At 43.2% G+C, this 22,128-nt stretch overlaps 1 protein-coding gene across 10 annotated transcripts in view; it reads right to left on the bottom strand.

Moving 5' to 3' along the window:
* LOC122482144 (protocadherin gamma-C4) overlaps window positions 1–22,128 on the bottom strand; it is a 178,103-nt gene that overhangs the window by 118,391 nt on the left and 37,584 nt on the right. The window contains exon 1 of one of the 10 annotated variants that reach the window (XM_043579415.1): window positions 13,933–17,397. The exons of 7 other annotated variants lie outside the window; for them this stretch is intronic. In XM_043579415.1, coding sequence (XP_043435350.1) covers window positions 13,933–16,353 — 2,421 coding nt within the window. In that variant the 5' untranslated portion in view covers window positions 16,354–17,397. Of the gene's footprint in view, window positions 1–3,762; window positions 6,719–7,619; window positions 11,274–13,932; window positions 17,398–22,128 lie in introns of those variants that run through there. 2 more of the 10 variants (XM_043579771.1, XM_043579111.1) reach the window with 2 other exon arrangements.

The raw sequence follows: 22,128 nt of genomic DNA, 5'->3' as shown, positions 1-22,128 counted from the left end.
GTGTCATCTTACATTTCTTTCTTATTCTACTATTTTTAAAAAGTCTCAGTTAACTTATTACTTCTGGATACCTTATTTGGAACTAAATAAGTAAGATCTAGATGAATAAGATTATGAACATACTCTGAACATAAAGCATACTTTAGGGAATAACTGGCTTTATATCTCTAGTAACCAATTTTTCTAAGTTACTCTACAACATAAATAAATATATTAAAGATCTCTACTAGACCAATGAGTTATGTTAAATATAATATAGGCTTACCATATAAAACCAAAATAAGTTTATAGTTTTAAAGGAAGTATGTTATTATTGATTGAGTTATTAGGAAGAATGGACCTTCATCTGTTTACTTGCATAAAAAATTCTATGGAAAAAATTGTATGGAAAGTCTAATTGACTTCCTAGGCATCGAGTTATTCATCGTCTCTCCTTTCTTTATGGAACTTTTTTTCTATTGAGAAAACATTGTTTGGAGTTCTGTTTAGATTTACATTCCCAGGCAAACATGTAGGTATTTTCCATTTCTCTCTGAGATTTTTACTTCTTCCCATTGACAACTGTCACCTCAACAGAAGTTTCATCAGATGGGTGGTTTTCAAAGATGATAAACTAGCCCAATAATTTGGTAGGTTTTCTTCCTGATGCTTCAAAATTCAGTACTTAAAATTTCAGACTGCCTATCTTATTAATATGATCTGTATTGTATGTAGGTCTGAGAACCTCAGTTAGTCAGAATTTAGCAAATTCCATGACTGCTAGGATTTAACACTTGGTCAGTCCACATGAATGAGTATTATTGAGAGTAGAATCTGGTAGTTTTTCTCAATAAAATATTTTATTTATTTAAATGAAATGGTCATAGGTAATTCAGGTAAGAGAATGAAATAATGAAACAAACCATCCTACTATCCCATTAGTGAGTGAACAGATAAGACGAATAAAATAAACCAGCCTACTATCCATAAAACCCAGTTAAGTGAACTTTGCTTACAACAATGCAGGTTTAAGATGTAATTTATTTTTATTTTTTCAAGATGTAGCTTAAATCATCCAGAATTGGTGCTATAAAAAACATTTACACTCTCAGATCATATCAAACAAATCTTAATACTTGTATGAGATAATCTGACTCCCATGACCAATACCCAAGATTCAAGTTGTTTAAAATTATTTACTATTAAATTCCTAATAAAACCATCAAATAATTATATCACAAATGTCCAAGAAAATCATATTTGAAAATGTGTATGTCTGGAATCTCTTAGTCATATACATTTGGAATCTTGAAATAAATAATTCTAAAATAATCTCTGAGATGTAAATACCACAATACTGATTTGGGGAAACATAGAATACATTTAGCATCTAATTTAAAGGCATCAACTCAACATTATATTAAATTTTTTTTTACGTTTATTTATTTTTGAGAAACAGAGAGAGACAGAGCACAAGTGGGGGAGGGGCAGAGATAGAAGGAGACACAGAATCCGAAGCAGGCTCCAGGCTCCGAGCTGTCAGCACAGAGCCCAATGCGATTCAGGGCTTGAACTCACAAACTGCGAGATCATGACCTGAGCCGAAGCCAGATGCTTAACCGACTGAGCCACGCAGGTGCCCCAATATTATCTTAGAGATGATTGGGGCACCTGGGTGTTTCATTTGGTTAAGCATCCAACTTCAGCTTAGGTCATGATCTCACAGTTGGTGGGCTTAAGGATCACATCAGGCTCTGCGCTGATAACTCAGAGCCTGGAGCCTGCTTCAGATTCTGTGTTTCCCTTGCTCTCTCCCCCTCACCCCCTTGTGCACACACACTCTCTCTCTCTGAAAAAGAAATAAATAAACATTAAAAAAAAAAGACTGACAATTTCCGGTTACAAAGGAAGGTTCTCATTTATTTTCAACATATCTTTTCAATTATTTATGTTAAATGTGAATACCCAATTTAGAAGCATAAGTGGCCAATCTATTGCATTATCAGATCATAGAATCCTCCAGCTCAGGATTGGAAAATACCTTGACTATTATGTATGTCAACAACTCATCCAATTATATTATCCCCTGTATTCTATTAATTCCAGGGCCAACAGCTTACTTTTGAAAGGAGCTAATAATAGAACCTCTTACCTCCTAGGCAATCCATTTTCCATTAGAACAACTTCAACAACTCAAAACCTTGCTTTTTTCTACTCATCAAACCACAGTTTCATTCACACCTTTGGGCCACGATGAATGAGACTAATTCTTCTAATGACAGCCCTCCTTTCCTTAAATATTTGGATAGAGTTTCTATATGACAGAAACCTTATTTTATGTGGGTTAAATATGCTAAATTATTTAAATTATTATTTGAACACTATCAATCCTTCATTCTCCCATTCAATATTCAGTTCTCTAATTTTTAGAGATACATCCTTGTAAGTGGACACTAATAAGCATAGTTAGAAATTCATTTCGGGAGTGCATGGGTGGCTCATTTGATTAAGCATCTGGCTTCATCTGGGATCATGATCTCCTGTTTCGTGAGTTCCAGCCCTGCATCAGGCTCTCTGCTGTCAGCACAGAGCCTGCTTCGGATCTTCTGTCTCCCTCTCCCTCTGCCTCTCCACTGCTTGTGCACAATAGTGCACTCTCTCTCCCTCAAAAATAAACATTAAAAATTATTTTAAAAATTCATTTGCACTCTTAAGTACTATCAAGCACACAGATTGCAGAAGACATTATAGTAGGCATACAGCATCAGATGCTTACATTTGTTAACATGTTAACAATCACAATTATAATACTGGTGATGTCAACAAATACTTGTTCACTATACTACTTTATAGTTGAAAAAAACTTTAATTATTTTGTTATATTTTCTCAGAATTTGTGTGAAGTAAAGAAGACAAGTCTTTTTAATTTAAATTTTGCTTTAAAAACTATAGATATTGTGACTGGCCCGAGATGAATAACAAATAGTTCCAGGAATGTTATTCAGGCTAACACCAAAGATCGGGTCTTCTCTGCTACAGAGATCAATTACTTTTATCTTTCATAAAAATAATTTTTGATTCCTAAGTAGTAAAGAGGGAAAATATCTCTCACAAATCTCCATTATTTTAGAAAGCACATGCTATTAATTAAAATCGGGGAAACTGAGACCTTGATCTTAACAGAGGCTGCAATTCAGGTTTTTTTTACATTAGAAAAAGAATCTCATGGGGCAGCTGACTGGCTCAATTGATTGAGGGTCTCTGGATTTCACTCTGAATTTCAGCTCAGGTCATGATCCCAGGGTGGTGGATGGATCCCCACTTCAGGCTCTGCCAACATGGGATATACTCTCTCTCTCTTACTCTCTCTCTCTCTCTCTCTCTCTCTCTCTCTCTCTCTCTCTGCCCCTCCCCTGCTCAAACACTTTCTCTCTCAAAATAAATTAAAAACATTTTGAAAAGAAAAAGAATCTCACAAATGTCACAAGGCAGGAACACACACACACACACACACACACACACACACACACACACACTCTAACAAAAGAAATGAACGAAACCCAAGGCAGAAAGAGCTTGCCAGCAGAAAGGTAAAGAAAATCTGCATCATATATTAAGATTTTTTTCATGAAATCAGACGAAACTAAGATTTAATAGAGTTCAACTGATATTTTAAAAATTCTCAAAATTGACGCACTGCAAAGACTAAGAAAACTAAGCACTGATCAAAGAAACTTTTAAACGTTCTTGTTCAAATAAAACCAATAAAAGGAATAACCTCACCTGAACAAGGGAGTCTTCCTCTTTACAAAAACCTGAATCTTCCTGAATCAAAAGAGGCTCGCTTTTCCCACAGCTTTCTCCGCTGATAAGCGTGTCGGCATAGTTGGGCTGGGGGAAGATCACGTGACTCTCCCTAGAGTCCGCCCTGACCGAGACCTCCCCGGAGTAGGTCTGCAGAAAAGCGCGCACTCCGTCCACGCCCACAAAGCTCGAGGCGGGCACGCCCGCCAATCCAACCCCCGCAGCCTGGAGTAGACGGGACGAATGCCAGCGCCTCAGCCTGAGTCCCAGCAGCACGATCACAAAGGCAAGGAAGACGCAGGAGATTGCTGCCACCGCCACCACCAGGTACAGCGTGAGATCCGAATCATCAGGGTCGGCCGAGGGCCTGATGCTGCCCAGGTCAGTCAGGACGTCTGGAATGCTGTCGGCCACCGCCACCGTGAGCGTGACGGTGGCCGAGAGAGGGGGTTGGCCGTGGTCTTGCACTGCCACCACTAGGCTCTGCTTGAGCGCATCTCTGTCCTGCAGGGCCCGCGCTGTGCGCACCTCGCCCGTGTGCAGCCCCACCGCGAAAAGCCCTGGCTCGCTGGCCTTGAGCAGGCGGTAGGACAACCAGGCGTTCTGGCCAGAGTCTCTATCCACCGCCACCACCTTGGTTACCAGGTAGCCGGGCTCTGCCGATCGGGGTGCCAGCTCCACGCCTGTGGAACCGTCGGTGGGGAGGGCGGGGTACAGGATCTCCGGTGTGTTGTCATTCTGGTCAAGAATGAATATACTCAAGGACACATTGCTGCTAAGCGGTGGGTCTCCGCTGTCCTGCGCAGTCACTCTCAGTTGCAGGTCACGGAATTGCTCATAGTCGAAGGAATGCAAGGCATATAGGACACCAGTGTCAGAGTTGATGGACACATAGGAGGATAGGGGTGCCCCCCGGAGCGTGTCTTCAGACAGGGAGTAAGTGACTTGGGCATTCTCATGGCTGTCCGGGTCATGTGCAGTCACAGAGAAGATGGAGGCACCTCTGGGGTTGTTTTCAGGGATGTAGACAGAATAGGAGGAGTGGGGGAAGGCAGGTGGGTTGTCGTTGATATCTGCCACATTTAGATAAATAAGTGTTTCTGTAGACAGAGGTGGAATTCCTTTGTCTGTGACTGTTACAGTGATGTTGTACAAGGATACCTGTTCTCGATCTAGTACTGTATTGGTCACTAATCGATAATAATTGCCTACTGATTTTTCCAGTTCAAATGGCATACTTCTTGAGATGGAGCATGTTACCAGGCCATTCAGTCCAGAGTCTCTATCATATACTTGAAAAAGAGCGATTACTGTTCCTGGAGGCATACTTTCAGCAACTGATCTGCTTCCAGATGTAACTACCACTTCTGGTACATTATCATTTACATCTAAGATAGTTATTAAGACTTTTGCTCTGTCAAGTAGACCTGGCCTATCTCTGGCTTCAACATCCAGTTCATAAAAGCTTGAATCCTCATAGTCTAAATTTGCAGAGATCGAGATTTCTCCAGTGAAAACATTCAAGCAGAAAATCTTGGAGATCTTTTCTGTTACCCTCAGGAAGGAATACATTACTTCCGCATGGACTCCTTCATCCTGGTCAGTAGCATTTACCGACAAGACTGGTGTGCCTACTGGCAGGTTTTCAGGAACACTTACACGATAGACAGGCTGAGTAAATACTGGAGCGTTGTCATTCACGTCTAGGACAGTTACCAGAATTCGAGCAGTGCCTGAGCGGACAGGTTCACCGCCATCCACAGCAGTAAGGATGAGGTGGTAAACGGCATCTCCCTCCCGATCCAGGGCACGCTCAAGCACCAGCTCCGGGTATTTGGGCCTATCAGCTTCACTCTGCACGTCCACTGAGAAGTGACTATTCTTGCTGAGTTTGAAGCCTTGAAGAGAGTTCATTCCCACATCCAGGTCATAGACCTCCATTAGTGGAAAACGAGAGGATGGGGGTGCGTTTTCCGGAATTTTCACTTCTAATTCTTCCCTAAAGAATCGGGGTGTGTTGTCATTAATGTCTAGTATTTCCACTTCTATGGGATAAAGATTCAGTTTATCCTCAATGAGGATGTTAAAACTCACCAGACACCGCGCGGTCTGGGCACAGAGCTCCTCCCGGTCTATTCTGTCTGCGGTGACCAAGGTGCCGCTTCGCGGGTTCAGAGAAAAGAGCTGCATCCTACCTCTGGAGACGATGCGGACTCCACGCTCCCCCAGCTCCTGGAGCTCTAGCCCCAGATCGTCAGCGATGTTTCCTACGAAGGAACCTTTGTCCAGCTCTTCAGGAATGGAGTAACGGATCTGCCTGGCCCCGAGCCCCCCCAGAATCCCCAGCAGAATAATGAGTACCACTAATCCGCTCTGGTGCCGGCGCTTTTGCAGAGCTGCCATGACAGGTCCTTATGGACTTCCTGGGGATTGTGAGTAGAGGGAGCAGGTTCACAATCACTTTTTTGTGCTTCTCTGAATTAGAAGCCAAGGTCCATAAACAAGTAGAGGTCAGATGCGAAGCGTTTTAGATTAGAATTTCTGCGCAGCTGGAGAGCTATGGTGTCTGATCTGCTTTGTGCTGGAGGATATTACTTGAGTTGTCATTACTTTCCTTGCCGGGATTAGTGAACAGCGACGCTTAGAGTCCTAACTTAATACTGCACCGTTTTTGTGGAACCATCATGCAAAGAATCTTATTTCTGCTAAATCTGCTTAGATGTCACTCATATTTCCCTCCCCAAGAAGAATAAAAGCGCATATTTTGAATAGTTTTATATATTCCCGGGAATTTACTACTCATTTTGGGGGGGGGGGTCATGAGCTCTTAGGGCCTTGGAGAAAAGAAATAAGATTATGCTTTTCTGTAAATTTGAATTCTATTCCACCATCATTTATATTTGTCCCATTTTCATTTTTTTTAAGTTTCACATTTTTATTTAAATTCTAGTTAGTTAAGATATAGTGTAATACTAGTTTTCAGGATAGATTTTAGTGATTCATCACTTACATGTAACACCCAGGGCTCATCACAAGTGCCGTCCTTAATATCTAGCACCCATTTAGCCCATTCCCCCCCCCCCACTTCCCCTCCAGCAACCCTCAGTTTCTTCTCTATAATTAAGAGTCTCTTTTATTTGTCCCTTTTTCAATAAGGGCACCAACAACTACACATTTGGAACCAATTCACCTACTGCCAGTTACAAGTATTGCCACATTTAGATGTCATCTATTTTATTAACACATAGATTAATAAATGCTCTAGCATAAGCAATATTTCTGTATACTTTTAAAATCAAGAAAAGGGGGGCAGTTGGCTGGCTCAATCAGAGTAGCCTGTGACTCTTGATATCCATGTCATGAATTTGAGCCCCACGTTGGGTGTAGGGATTACTTAAATGAATAAAAAAACCGTAAAAATAAAATAAAAACATAAAAAGGAAGTGAAAATACATTGTCTACAATGAGAAAACTTGTATTAATATATTATATACAAAACATAATTTAGGACTGACTGCATTGAAACTAAGTCAACCACTTAAGTGCCTACATTTGTGTTTAATTATATAAGGTTTCCCAATGACAGGGTGATGCTAATATATCAAAAATGTTTCATGATATGTGGTTTTAGATTTAACAAAAATTTCAAGACATCACAAGGCCACTTTATATGAAAGACTGCAACACAGAAATGAACAAAAAAATTCTAACACCCCTCACACACAAACGATGCCCAGAAAAATCAATAAAACACAATAAAATCAGGGTATAGTTAGCCTGTATACTTTTTATCTATAACCTAATTATACTTATAGAAATAAAAGGTTTTGACTCACCTGTTGCAAATTGACTGAATTAGAAGTCATTTTGCGATTATCATTATTGGCACTTTCAAACCAAGAGGCTTCATTACATAGAAGATCTTGTGATGGACCATTTTCAGGCTTTATACTGAGAAATTTAAACTCAGTCTCTGAGGAATGTGAGGCAGCACATAGATTGTAAGAATAAGGCAAAGTCCCTTCGCTAAAGTTGGGAATAACCCCAGATCCAGTCTTGGAGCAGACATCAGTCTTAAAGCAGCTCCAGGAGGAAGGGCGGGAGGAGCGTCGCAGGCTCAGCGCAACCGCTAGAATCACTGCTAGGAGAAACAGCACTGAGATCAAGGCCAAGGCCACCACCAGGTAAAACTGCAGCTCAGCCTGGGGGTCAGAGGGCTCCGGACGGTCGCTGACATCCGGCAGCGCCTCTTGTAGGCTGTCTGCGAAAACCAGGAGCAACGTGACAGTTGCGGAAAGGGGCGGCTGTCCTCCATCCCGCACGGCAACCAGCAGGCGCTGGCGGGCCGCGTCCCTGTCGCCCAAAGCACGCGCAGTGCGCACCTCGCCCGTGCGCAGCCCCAGGCTGAAGAGTCCGGGCTCGCTGGCCTGCAGCACGTGGTACGACAGCCACGCATTGTGTCCCGAGTCGGCGTCCACCGCCACCACCTTGGTGACCAGGTAGCCGGGCTGCGCGGCGCGCGGCACCGTGTCGAAGAGCGCCGAGCCGTCGGGCCCCAGCGCCGGGTACAGCACCCTAGGCGCGTTGTCGTTGCGGTCGCCCACCAACACGCGCAGGCTCACGTTGGCGCTGAGCGCGGGCGAGCCCTGGTCGCGGGCCTGCACCGTCAGCTCGAAGGCGCGCAGCTGCTCGTGGTCGAAGGCGCGCTGCGCGAACACCACGCCGCTCTGCGCGCTCACGGACACGTAGGACGCCAGCGCCCGTGGCTCCAGGTCGCTGGCCACGATGGAGTAGGACACGCGGCCGTTGGGCCCCAGGTCAGGATCTGACGCGCTGACTTGGAAAATAGAAGCTCCGGGCGGGTTGTTTTCTGCCACGTGGACCACGTAAGAGCCCTGGTGGAAAACAGGAGCATTGTCATTGACATCAGCAATGTTCAAGATGACACTTCTGTTGGAGGAGAGGGCTGGCCTTCCCCTGTCGGTGACTGTGATGGTAATGTTGTATTCCGGAGTCTGCTCTCGATCTAGGGCTCCATCTGTGACCAACTTGTATGTGTTTTTTGTATCTTGAACTATTTTAAATGGGAACTTTCCTTTTAGTTGGCAGAAAACTTCCCCATTAAATCCAGAATCGAGGTCATAGGTTTTGATCAGGGCAACAACAGTCCCCAACTCAGCATCTTCTAGAATATGTTTAGATTCAGAATCCACGGTTATCTCTGGTGTATTGTCGTTTTCATCCAAAATATCTATTTGTACTTTACAGTGTGCTGTGTGATGTCCACCATCCTTTGCTTCCACCCCAATTGTGTAGCTCGCTCTCTCTTCAAAGTCCAGTCCTCCGCCAGTGGTGACTTCCCCTGTTGTACTGTCCAGTTTGAACAGCTGTCTCACTGCCCTACCAATGTTGATGAAAGTGTAGGTGATCACAGCATTGACCCCTTCATCCAAGTCAGTGGCCATCACTCTTAGTACAGAGGAGCCCATAGGCAGGTTCTCTGGAACACTGACCCTGTAAATGTCCTGGGTGAACACTGGTGCATTATCATTTGCATCTGCCACAACCACCATGATCTGGGTAGTGCAGCTTCTGGCTGGGTCACCCCCATCCACAGCCGTGAGGACCAGGTGGTGGCGTGACTGCTCTTCCCTGTCCAGGGGAGTCTTCACTACCAGTTCTGGGTACCTACTGCCATCTGGGTTCTCCTTCTGGATCAAAGAGAAGTGTGGGTTGGGACTGAGGTAGTACTGCTGCAGGGAATTGACACCTACATCTGAATCTTGCGCGGGTTCCAGGGCAAAGGAGGCTCCGGTTACGGCCAGTTCACTGATTTCCAATTCAGTGATATTTTGGCTAAAGGTTGGTGGATTGTCATTGACATCCTGAATTACCACACTTACATGAAAGAAGTTCAAAGGCTTTTCGGCCACCAATTCGAATTCTAGAACACATGTCGACTTCTCGCCACAAATCTGCTCTCGGTCTATACGGTCACTAACAAGTAAGTCCCCATTCTCAGTACTCACTGTAAACAGTTTCTTCTGTGCACTAACACGCAGGTTTCGAGCAGGCAAATCTCCAACGCCAACCCCCAGATCCTTGGCGAGGTTTCCCACAAGCGAGCCCCTGGCCAGCTCCTCCGGAATAGTATAGAGGATCTGCTCCGAGATCACCGGGCAGAACAAAGACAGCAAAGAGAGAAACAGCATTTGTCTCCGCCCAGCCGGGCCCTTCAATCCCAAGTGATCGCTCATCCCGCTTTCAGCGCCTTTGCCTTTCTGACTCTGAAGAGCTATGGTCGCTAAATTATCCCAAGAATTCTCCGAGCAGGAGCAACTCCTTGATTTGTCTTGGCAGGCGGGTTCTAACAAATATCTTAGCGTCACAGAGCCAGAGGCAGAGTGTCCAATTCTCGCGGTTCCGCGGTGGGCTGGCGATTCCTTTGCGCCAGGAGAAGCTGATACTTCGCTCAGTACTAGCCAACAGCGGCACCCCGCGTCTGGGCTGCAGAACTGCAGTAGTGGTTACTACATCAGCTCCAAGTAAGGAGTGGGTTAGAAGAAAATTCTACTGTGTCCTGATATAGATACTCATTTTTCTCATTTTACAAGGATTTTAACATTTTAAATATTCACTCTATCTTTGGTCTGGCTGTGATTTTATTTGAACCTGAGCTTTATCCATCTAAATCAAGTCATTTTTACTCCTCAAAGAGCAGAGGTAACTTGCTGAAGACATTGGCATCGTAGTGCTTTTCATTTCCATTTTCATAAAATGGCTATAATAACATCTTCCCTGTGTTACTTAGTAAAATTGAAGACCAAATAAAATAATATGTAGAAAATGACACAAATGAAAGTAGTGGTGGTGCAGCAGAAAGTGTAATAGGAAAATTCTTGAAATATCAGCTTGATATGTATTGTTACTACTCCACTCTATTTTCTTTCTTTCTAACTTAAAAATGTTACAAATATCGTAGCTTTTAGTTGTATCCTGTGTTTCACTTCCTTCTATATTATCATTGTCACCTTACCCACCAAATAATTGATATGTAAGCAAAGAGACTGATTATTCTTATAAAACAGGAGTATGGTAAGAAGCAAGAAGAAACTCCTTGTTAGTTTCCAAGTGTCTACTTTCAAATGACTAGGATTCAAAAACTATTACTCTGATTTTATTTTTTCCAAACTACTTTACCATTGTCTGTAATGGTACTGTTTCTTCTCAAGTAGCTTAGCAATGGTGAGTTATTCGAATTTGGGGAGTGAAGTATGAGTCCTTATAATCACATATTCTAAAGAAAGTAATCTATGTCGTCTACTTTTTTTGGTCCCAAGGTTACTATCAGATCATCCCAACCCTTTGTTACTGACATTCTTGCCTTGTAAATAAGCATGTCAATTTTATGTTTCTGATAGGTCTTACAGGTTTAATTCCATTTCCAAGCTAGAAATCTTCATAAAGAAACTTTTTTAACCTACACAATACATTGTCATTCTAAAACTTAGCGGATGTGTAGAATCTTAAACTGTTCATTGTATTCAGGATTCTAGGCAGAAACTCATGGACATCTCTACTTCATACAAACATAAAAAACAGATTCGAGACTTTGCTCCAAAACATGACTGAACAATATGGTGTGAACACTTAAATTAGTATAGGACAGTTATCTTTTCAGAGCACATGTGAAACTAAAGATTCAAATATTTCAAAGAATATGGAGTATACACAGTATATACACTCAGAGTGTTGGATCAAGCATTTCATTATATAAAGTCTATTGAAGTTTATAGAGGTTTACTCAGGACACATATCCAAAGTCTATAACACCTTCATTAAAATATAATGAAAAGAAAAAATAATATTTATTATAAAATATAATGAAAAAATGAGTTTTCTTGTAAGAGTGAATGGTATCAGTCTCCATCCTCCATCATACAGATTCTTGTTACTCTTTTGATGTATTTGCTGTTCAGTGAATCTGCACATTTTACACTGTGATCAGAATTGTCCATATAAAAATTAATTGGATGCCCTTCAAATAAATATTTAAAAAATAAAAATTAAGTAGTCATAGGTTCCCATATGTAACAATAAACCATTTGTTTGGTCAGGTAATGTAGCCTACTATCCCATTCATAATATTTTATTGCCATTTCCCCTATTTATTCATACTTTGCAGCTGATAAAGTACAGTATTTGAAAAATTTAAAGAGAAGCATCTGAAAATCATCTTCAGTAAATCAGATATCAAAAATGAAAAGGGTAGTTCTTCTTTTTTAAAAAAAATTTTTGTTTAATGTTTATTCATTTTTTTTTAATTTTTTTCAACGTTTATTTATTTTTGGGACAGAGAGAGACAGAGCATGAACGGGGGAGGGGCAGAGAGAGAGGGAGACACAGAATCGGAAGCAGGCTCCAGGCTCTGAGCCATCAGCCCAGAGCCTGACGCGGGGCTCAAACTCACGCACCGCGAGATCGTGACCTGGCTGAAGTCGGACGCTTAACCGACTGCGCCACCCAGGCGCCCCTAATGTTTATTCATTTTTGAGAGAGACCGAGATAGAGTGGATGGGAGAGAGGCAGAGAGAGGGAGACACAGAATCTGAAGCAGGTTTCAGGCTCTGAGCTGTCAGCACAGAGCCAGATGTGCAGCTTGAACCCATGAACTGGGAGATCATGACCTGAGCTGAAGTTGGAAGCTTAACCAACTGAGCCACCCAGGTGCCCCAAAAGGGTAGTTCTTCTTAAGCAACAGACACTCATGAATTTTAATACCCAATGAAATACCCACATTTCATTAAGAAGGATTATTAATTTAAGATGAGCATGTGAATTTCAAAATTTTAAACAATTTTTATGTTGAATTGATTTTCCAAGTACAAATCTTAGAGTCCGGGGTGCCTGGGTGGCTCAGTCGGTTAAGTGTCTGACTCTTGATTTTGGCTCAGGTCATGATCTCACAGTCATGAGATCAAGCCCAGCATGTCTGGCTCCATGCTGGGCATGAAGCCTGCTTAATATTCTCTCCTCCTCTCCCTCTACCCTTCCCCTGCTCATGCTCTCTCTCTCTCTCTCTCTCTCGCTCAAAAAATAATAAATAATTTTAAAAACCACAAATCTTAGAGTCTAGTAATAAAGCAGAATTGTACTGACACTTGAATAAATGCAAACATTCAAGTAGATATTGATTCTAAAAAGTGAAGAGGTTATCTGTAACCAGATGATTCCAGGTGTAATGGCATATTAATGGTGTATTTAATGAATGTAGCAAAATATAATTCTTTGGAGATTTTAAACTGCATCAGAAAATAAAGTTCTAAGGCTCTTTCTCACTGATTTTTTCTCTCAACAAATACACATGTCCAGTAATTACATAGATTAACCCAAAGTTTCCAGACTTGAGAATGCCACAGACTATAGATTTGATGTTTTTAATTTTTTTCATGTAGTTTTCTATATTCCTCCACTGATTTATGAAAATACTGTAAATTATTTCCTTATAGAAACAGTATACTAAAACTTCAATGCTGTACACTCTTCTTCCAAAACATATTCACCATTGGTGTTTACACAAATATTCAAAAGAGAACATTACATGTAACAATTTGGACTAATCAAACAACTCTTCTATTAACATAGTAACAATTCTGGGGCAGCTGGGTGGCTTAGTTGGTTCAGTATTTGACTCTTGACTTTGTCTCTGGTCATGGTCTCACAGTTTGTGAGTTACAGCCCTGCATTGGGCTCTGCACTGAAAGCACAGAGCCTGCTTGGGATTCTCTCTATCCCTCTCCTCTGCACCTCCCCGCCTCTCAAAATAAATAAACATTAAAAAAACATAAAAGTTGTATAAGAAAGTCTTTGGGTAAAGCAATCATGTTTCATTTATTTTTAAGACTATGGATATCAGCTAGATTGTCTAGAAATTTCATGTATTGAAAAAAAAGACATTAAACCCAAAATATAATTTGAAAACAAATGAAGAGAGCATCATCAAATTAAATCAAGTCAATCTCTAAATAAAACATACAATGATTGATTATTTATATAATTAACAAACTTTGAATATGGCAGACAAATGATTGAGGAAACAAATGAAAAAAATGCTACAAGCAATGATACTGGAAAAAAAAAAAACCTCACCTGTACAACTCCTAGCTCTTCATTTACATTTATCTTCTCAGATATCAGAGGAGGCTCGCTTTTCCCACAGCTCTCCTGACTGATGAGTGTGTCTGCATAGTTGGGCTGGGGGAAGATCATGTGACTGTTCCGGGAGTCTGCTGTGAGGGAGACCTCGTGGGAATAAGTCTGCAGGAAAGCTCGCACCCCGTCCACACCCACAAAGTGCGAGGTGGGCATGCCAGCCAACCTGCTTCCTGATGCCTGGAGCTGACTTGAAGAGTGCCAGCGTCTCAGCCTGAGTGCCAGTAGCACGATGACAAAGGTGAGGAAGACACAGGAGACTACAGCCACTGCCACCACAAGGTACAGTGTGAGACTGGAGTCGTCAGCATAGGATGAGGGCTTGAGGCTGTCCAGGTCAGCCAGGACATCTGGGATACTGTCAGCTACAGCCACAGTGAGTGTGACAGTAGCTGAAAGAGGGGGCTGGCCATGATCCTGGACCACCACCACTAAGCTCTGCTTGAGCGCATCTCTGTCCAGCAGGGCCCGTGCAGTGCGCACCTCACCCGTGTGTAGCCCCACCGTGAAAAGTCCTGGCTCGCTGACCTTGAGCAGGTGGTAGGACAGCCAGGCATTCTGGCCAGAGTCTCTGTCCACCGCCACCACCTTGGTCACTAGGTATCCGGGCTCTGCGGATCGGGGAGCCAGCTCCACACCAGTGGAGCCATCGGTGGGAATGCTGGGGTACAGGATTTCAGGGGCATTGTCATTCTGATCCAGCACAAACAGGCTCAGTGACATGTTGCTACTAAGTGGAGGGTCTCCACTGTCACTGGCTATTACCCACAGCTGCAGATCTTTAACTTGCTCATAGTCAAAAGAGCCCAGAGCATACAGGATGCCTGTATTGGAGTTGATGAAGACATAGGTAGACAGAGACATTCCTTGAAACATATCCTCAGCCAGAGAGTAAGTGATCTTGGCGTTGTTGCCGCTGTCAGGGTCGTGTGCAGTCACAGATAAAATTGAGATGCCTCTGGGATTGTTTTCCAGGATGTAGGTGGAGTATGAGGTGTGAGGGAAGACGGGAGGGTTGTCATTGATGTCTGCCACATTCAGGGAGATGTGGCTTTCTGTAGACAGGGGTGGGTTTCCACTGTCAATGACAGTTATTGTGATGTTATAATCTGAGATCTCTTCTCTGTCCAGGGCTTTCGTTGTCAATAAGTGATAATAATTATCAACTGACTTTTCCAATTTAAAGGGCAAGTTCCTGGGGATAGAACACACAATCTCACCATTCTCCCCAGAATCACCATCATGTACACTAAACAGTGCAATTACAGTTCCAGGAGGACAGTCTTCAGAGACGGAACTAGCAAGGGATGTGAGGATCACTTCTGGGACATTGTCATTCACATCCTGTACTGTCACCAATACCTTAGCACTGGCAATAAGAGCACCTCCATCCTGAGCTACCACTTCCATGAGGTAGAATCTGGATTCCTCATAATCCAGTGATTGCAGAGTTGAGATTTCACCCAGGCTGGAATCAAGTTGGAAAGTCTCTGAAATCTTATCTTCTTCATTGCGAAAAGAGTATGTTAATTCCCCGTTTACTCCCTCATCTGGATCCGTGGCGGTTAGTGTAAGCAGCCGAGAGCCTACAGGTATGTTCTCTGGAACAGTCACTCTGTACTCAGATTGAGTGAAGAGAGGCGCATTATCATTTGCGTCGAGGACCACCACGTGTATGTGCATACTACTAGAGAGTATGGGGTCTCCACCATCTAAAGCTGTGAGAAGAAGGTCGTGGACAGCTACTTTCTCGCGGTCCAAGGGCCGTTCCAGTACCAGCTCCGGATATTTTTGTCCATCAGTTCCGCTTTTCTGCTCCAGAGAGAAGTGCATATTGGGGCTGAGCTTATAACTCTGGAGAGAGTTCATACTCACATCCGCGTCTCGAGCGAAAGGAAGCGCTAACCGAGTTCCCGTAGCCGCATTTTCATTAACTTTTACTTTTACTTCCTCATCCCGGAAACGTGGAAAGTTATCATTAATATCTATTATTTCTATTTCTACTCCATAAATTTTCATGTTATTCTCAAGCAAGATGTTAAAACTCACCACACACCGTGCGCTCTGAGCACAGAGCTCCTCCCGGTCTATCCTGCCTGCGGTGACCAAACTGCCGCTTCGCGGGTTCAGAGAAAAGAGCCGCGTCCTACCTCTGGAGACGATGCGGACGCCACCCTCCGCCAGCTCCCGGGGCTCCAGACCCAGGTCCTTGGCGATGCTGCCCACGAAGGAGCCTTTGTCCAGCTCCTCCAGCACCGAGTAGCGGATCGGCCCGGCTCCAGCTCTCCATAACGTCTCCAGGAGCAGGAGGAGCAGAAGCGGCTCTATGCAGCCCCAACCCCTCAGTGTATCCGCCATTTCCTTCTCTCCGACCAGTTTCCTTAGTCCTAATTCCAGCCTGCTGTATCCTTATTTCTTTCAAGTCAAAGGAAACACATTACTTGACAGAAACGCGAGGCTTTTCCCCAAATTTCTCTGGTCTGTGTTTGTTTAGGGCGGAAGGAGCAGAGTCAGGTCGCCGTCAGCGGACAGCTTTTCCACTTTGGTGAACAGCGACGCTCAGAGTCCTAACCAGTTACTACACCAATTCTGTTTTTATTTCATAAATGTTTAATTATATTTTATTTCTAATAATTTTGCTGTATTCTTAACCTATTGACAAGTGACATTACTCATATCTAAGATTTAATTCTGAAATATCAAAGGACTTCCACAAACCTTGAGATCAATATAATTATTACATTTTTATTTCTTTAGAAAAGTTTTATTTAATGTGCCATTGAGTCTATGTCCTTTATTTACCTCTTACCTATACTGAGTCCATTAAATTAGGACATTAGAATTCTTAATTTTGTAGGCTTTAATTTAACAAAATTTCATCTTTTTATTAGGATATATTTATGAAAACGTACCTACTATGGATCAGAATGTCCAGGAAACAAACCTAGCTCTCATCGCACCATTGCATAAAGGCCTACTGATTCAAGCAAATTGTATTAGATGTTGTAAACAGAGAAAATAAAGGGTCCATTTTGCTGCTTGAGGTCTTTAAGAAAGTTCCCAGACTTTCACACTAAGAGTTTGGCAGCTCCACTATATCAGACTAAGAGTCTGAGTTGGGTTAACTACACATTATTTATATTTCCCTATTATCATGTCTAAATTGGAGTTAAGGCATTTTACAGTGACAGACTCTTGGGGAAGTCAGTGTAGTGACTGAAGAAAAGGGCTTTCGTTCGTCACCTAGGCAGAAAAACATGTCCAGATCCTTAGTGAGCAGGCAAGTGCCCTTTCTATGTTGAGACGGATATTAAATGCTATCACCTTTACATGGTAGCAGGAAAAAAAGGCTCACGATTGAAAACAAAGGGACATTTCAGAGAGTCCACTGAGAAAAGCAATTTTTTCCCTAATGACACCTCCATAGGAAAAGAAACAACACGAAGAGATTTTATATCTATAATTAGAAAATTCAAAAAAGAAAGTTTTAGGTAAACAATGTGAGTATAATTTGCAAAATTTTTCTCATTGTACAATTTTTCACAAAAGCAATTTGTTATATGCATGAGAGAGAACGATTTCTCCCACTTATTAAATACATTCTTTTTAAAAGTTTATTTCTTTATGAGAGAGGTAGAGCATGAGCAGGGAAATGCAGAGAAAGACAGAATCCCAAGAAGGCTCCACACTGACAGGGCTCAATCTCATGAATCATGAGATCATGACCTGAGCCAAAATCAAGAGTCAGACACTTAACCACTGAGCCACCCAGGCACCCCCATAAACACACTCTTAATAACAGATACTACAGGCCTCAAATGTTGCTTATCCTTTAAAAACAGATCTGAGATCTCAAGACATTAAGCTTGAAAAGATACTTAGAAGGGAGGTCTACAATTCAGTCCTACCCATGCCCTGCTGTTGACAAGCCATGACACTGGGTAAAATTTTCTTTTTGGTTCCCAGTTTTCCCAAACGAGGAACATGGAAAGCTCTCTTTACTCTGAAGTGCTATAATTCTAAGAGGAAGTAAAACTAAAATCTGAGTAATAAAGATCTGTAGGGTAAAAGGAATAGCTTAAGATCCCAGTAGTAATGAAATTTCAGAGGAAAGTAATATAAAGATGAAGCAGAAACTATTTCATGTAGTAAAGGCTTGTAATTATGGACAAATAAATCTCACACATCAGAAAGAAAACCTATGTTAAAATTCTGTTTAGATAAGATTAAGATAACTAAGGCAGAAAACTGCCTAAATTGAACCCACAAGACAAAATATGAAATAGTGATTTCTACGCCAGTAAGGTGATTTGTTAACAAACATTGAAACCCAAAGTGAAAACTAGCGAAGTAAATTAAAACTCACCTTTAGAATAGTATCTGATGCAAATGGGACCCCAGCGCCTTCATGATTTGTATTTGGTAACCAAGCGGCATCTTCACAGAGGAGATCCTGAGAGGGAGTCACTTCCGGGGTGACATTAAGAAAATTAAACTCTGTCTTAGCTAACTGTGAAGCAACGCACAGATTGTAGGAATAAGGCAAAGTCCCTTCTCTGTAATCGGGGAGAACCCCAGGTCCAGATTTGGAACGGAGGCCTGACTGAAAGCAGCCCCAGGCAGCAGGGCTTGGGGAGCGGCGCAGGCGCAGGGCCACCGCCAGAATCACCGCAAGGAGGAAGAGCACCGAGATCAAGGCCAAAGCCACCACCAGGTAAAACTGCAGCTCGGCCTGGGGGTCAGAGGGCTCCGGGCGGTCGCTGACATCCGGCAGTACTTCTTGGAGGCTGTCGGCGAAAACCAGGTGCAGCGTGGCGGTGGCAGAGAGGGGCGGCTGTCCCCCGTCCCGCACGGCGACCAGCAGGCGCTGGCGGGCCGCGTCCCTGTCGCCCAAAGCACGCGCAGTGCGCACCTCGCCCGTGCGCAGCCCCAGGCTGAAGAGTCCGGGCTCGCTGGCCTGCAGCACGTGGTACGACAGCCACGCATTGTGTCCCGAGTCGGCGTCCACCGCCACCACCTTGGTGACCAGGTAGCCGGGCTGCGCGGCGCGCGGCACCGTGTCGAAGAGCGCCGAGCCGTCGGGCCCCAGCGCCGGGTACAGCACCCTAGGCGCGTTGTCGTTGCGGTCGCCCACCAACACGCGCAGGCTCACGTTGGCGCTGAGCGCGGGCGAGCCCTGGTCGCGGGCCTGCACCGTCAGCTCGAAGGCGCGCAGCTGCTCGTGGTCGAAGGCGCGCTGCGCGAACACCACGCCGCTCTGCGCGCTCACGGACACGTAGGACGCCAGCGCCCGCGGCTCCAGGTCGCTGGCCACGATGGAGTAGGACACGCGCCCGTTGCGTCCCAGGTCGGGGTCGGAGGCGCTGACTTGGGCGATGGAGGCTCCTGGAGGGTTGTTCTCGGCAATGTGGACCAAATAGAAAACCTGTTCGAAAACTGGCGCGTTGTCGTTGACATCTGCGATGTGCAGAGTGATGTTTATACTAGAGGAGAGGGGCGGCTTACCTCTGTCGGTGGCCATTATAGTGATGTTATATTCTGGATTCTCCTCCCGGTCCAGGGGCCCGTCTGTCACTAGCTTGTAATAGTTCTTGGAGTAAGATTTCAATATAAACTCGGCCTTTCCCAAGATGCGGCAGTAAACTTCTCCATTTTCTCCAGAGTCTCTATCTCTTGTTTTTATCAAGGCGATCACAGTTCCTGGTGGTGAATCTTCTGGTAGCGGAGTAAATACCGAAGTAATAACCATTTCAGGTGCACAATCATTCTCATCGAGAATTTCAACTTGGATACTGCAATAGGCTGCTAGATCTCCATGATCTTTTGCTTCTACACTGAGAGTGTAACTATTAGCAATTTCAAAATCAAAATTATCCTTTGTTGTGATTTCACCTGTTCTTTTATCTAAGTTAAAAAACTTTTCCACTAGTTCATCCACATGATGAAAGGAGTAGGTGATTTCTGCGTTGACGCCCTCATCCTGATCAGTGGCCGTTACTTGAAGCACGGAGAAGCCCAGAGGTACACCTTCCTGCAGGCTGACCTTGTACACGTCCTGGATGAAAACTGGGGCATTATCGTTGGCATCGGTCACTTGGATTTGGATCTGAGCGGTGCCGCTTTGGGGTGGGTCTCCACCATCCACAGCTGTTAGAACCAATTGATGGAGATTCTGTTCTTCTCTGTCTAGTGAATGTTTCAGAACCAACTCAGGATATTTACGTCCATCTGGAGCCTGTTTCTCTATGAGATCAAAATGTTCATTGTCATTAAGATGGTATCTTTGCAGTGAATTTGGGCCAGCATCTGAATCCAGGGCCGGGTCTAGTGGAAATGTTTTACCTGGCTTAGTGGATTCTCCAATTTTTAAATCAATATTATTCTGTTTGAATAGCGGGGTATTGTCATTTATATCCTGTACTATTACTGCTACATGGAAAATATTTAGTGGGTTTTCAGCGACAGTATCGAAGTCCAGAATACACAGAGGCTTCTTTCCGCATATCTGCTCTCGGTCTATTCTGTCACTCACAAGTAAGTCCCCACTCTCAGGGTTTACAGTGAAATATTCTTTCTCCGCACTAACCCGCAGCTTCCGGGCTGGCAAATCCCGGACACTGAGCCCCAGATCCTTGGCGAGGTTTCCTACCACCGAGTTTTTGGCCAGCTCTTCGGGAACTGAATAGCGGATTTGATCTGGAAGAGCCCCGCGGAACAAAGACAGCAGGAAGGGCAACAATACCTGCCGCCACCGCGCTGGGCTGCTCCTTTCTGCGCTCGGCCTCGGCCTCATCCTGTCTCCCTTCACGGTGGCTCTGTTTTTTGGATGGGAGGAGAATTAAGCCCTCTGTGGATGGCAAAATCCCGGGTAGGGTCGCTTTTCCTGCTTTTGTTTTATGTATCCGAATCAGTACTGGCGTCCTCTACGTGGCTGGTTTGAGCAGGAAGTTACCCTCTAAGAGACTCCCAAATCCTTTTTCTCTCACTTTTTTGACCTACAGCGACACCCAGAGGTTTTCCCGTGGAAATGCACCAAATGCTTATAAACGTTTTGCGAACCTTTCTTTTTTGAATCTACAGTTGTTTTTAAATAGATATATATTCATGTAGCTCCAAAATTGAAGAGGTACATAACGCATATTCTCTCCCTGTCTTGTTTCAATAACACGTTTATCCCGAGAGAAATAAGTATTACGTTTTTGTGTGTATCATTCCAGAGATGTTTTGTGTAGTGCAGCAAATTTTTATAAATGTTCTCCCCCACGTTAATACATAAATGTAAGTATACAATATACCATGTTCTGCATCTTGCTTTTTTCATTCATTGTATCTTGAAATCATTTCATATAAGTACATAGCTTTCCAATTTATTTCTTACAGTTATGTAGTAATCCATCATATGGTTGTACAATAATTTACTTAATCAGAAATATTTTCTAAAAGAAACCCAGTGCCCAAACAAAAATATTTTTTTTCTGTGTGATATTAGGGTGTTAATTATCTACTGCTCTCCTAGGCATTTAAAATATGTATCACTCTGATTCTGGAATGTATTCCTAATACCAACCTCCAAAAATGCTTGACAGTTTCAGGCCAATTGGCATTTCCAAATTTTCTTTTAAAGCTTCAGTATTTTAAATAATCTCAGACAAATAATCTCTCCTCAAATAAACTTCAATATTTTACATAATCTCCCCTCAGAATCTTGCTCAATATTATTTCCTCTCTCCTTTCCCCATGCCAGACAATTGTATCACATGACATTCTGTTTATTCTATGTATTGCAACACAGTTTCCCATGAAGGCAAAAGCATTTAGAAACTAAAATGCAGGGTGCTTGTGTGGCTCAGTCCAAAAAGCATGTGACTCTTGATCTTGGGGTCATGAGTTTGAGCCCCATGTTGGGTGTAGAGATTACTTAAACTAAAAAGAAAATTGTTTTAAATAAGTAAATTCTTTTTTAAAAACTAAAATGCCCTTTCTTAAATTGAATTGAGGCATAGTTCACAGTTTACTGCTACAGTTCCCAGCTATGAAAGAGCACTAATTTGTGTTGCCCTACACACTCTTGAATTCTTAATTATCTCATGGAACTAAATGAAGGCACATTTAACAAAAGTGTTGCATATCCCT

Source organism: Prionailurus bengalensis, chromosome A1 (genome assembly GCF_016509475.1).
Source record: "Prionailurus bengalensis isolate Pbe53 chromosome A1, Fcat_Pben_1.1_paternal_pri, whole genome shotgun sequence".
NCBI lineage: Eukaryota > Metazoa > Chordata > Mammalia > Carnivora > Felidae > Prionailurus > Prionailurus bengalensis.
The sequence above is the reverse complement of the archived record's forward strand: the minus strand, read 5'-3'. Positions and strand labels throughout refer to the sequence as shown.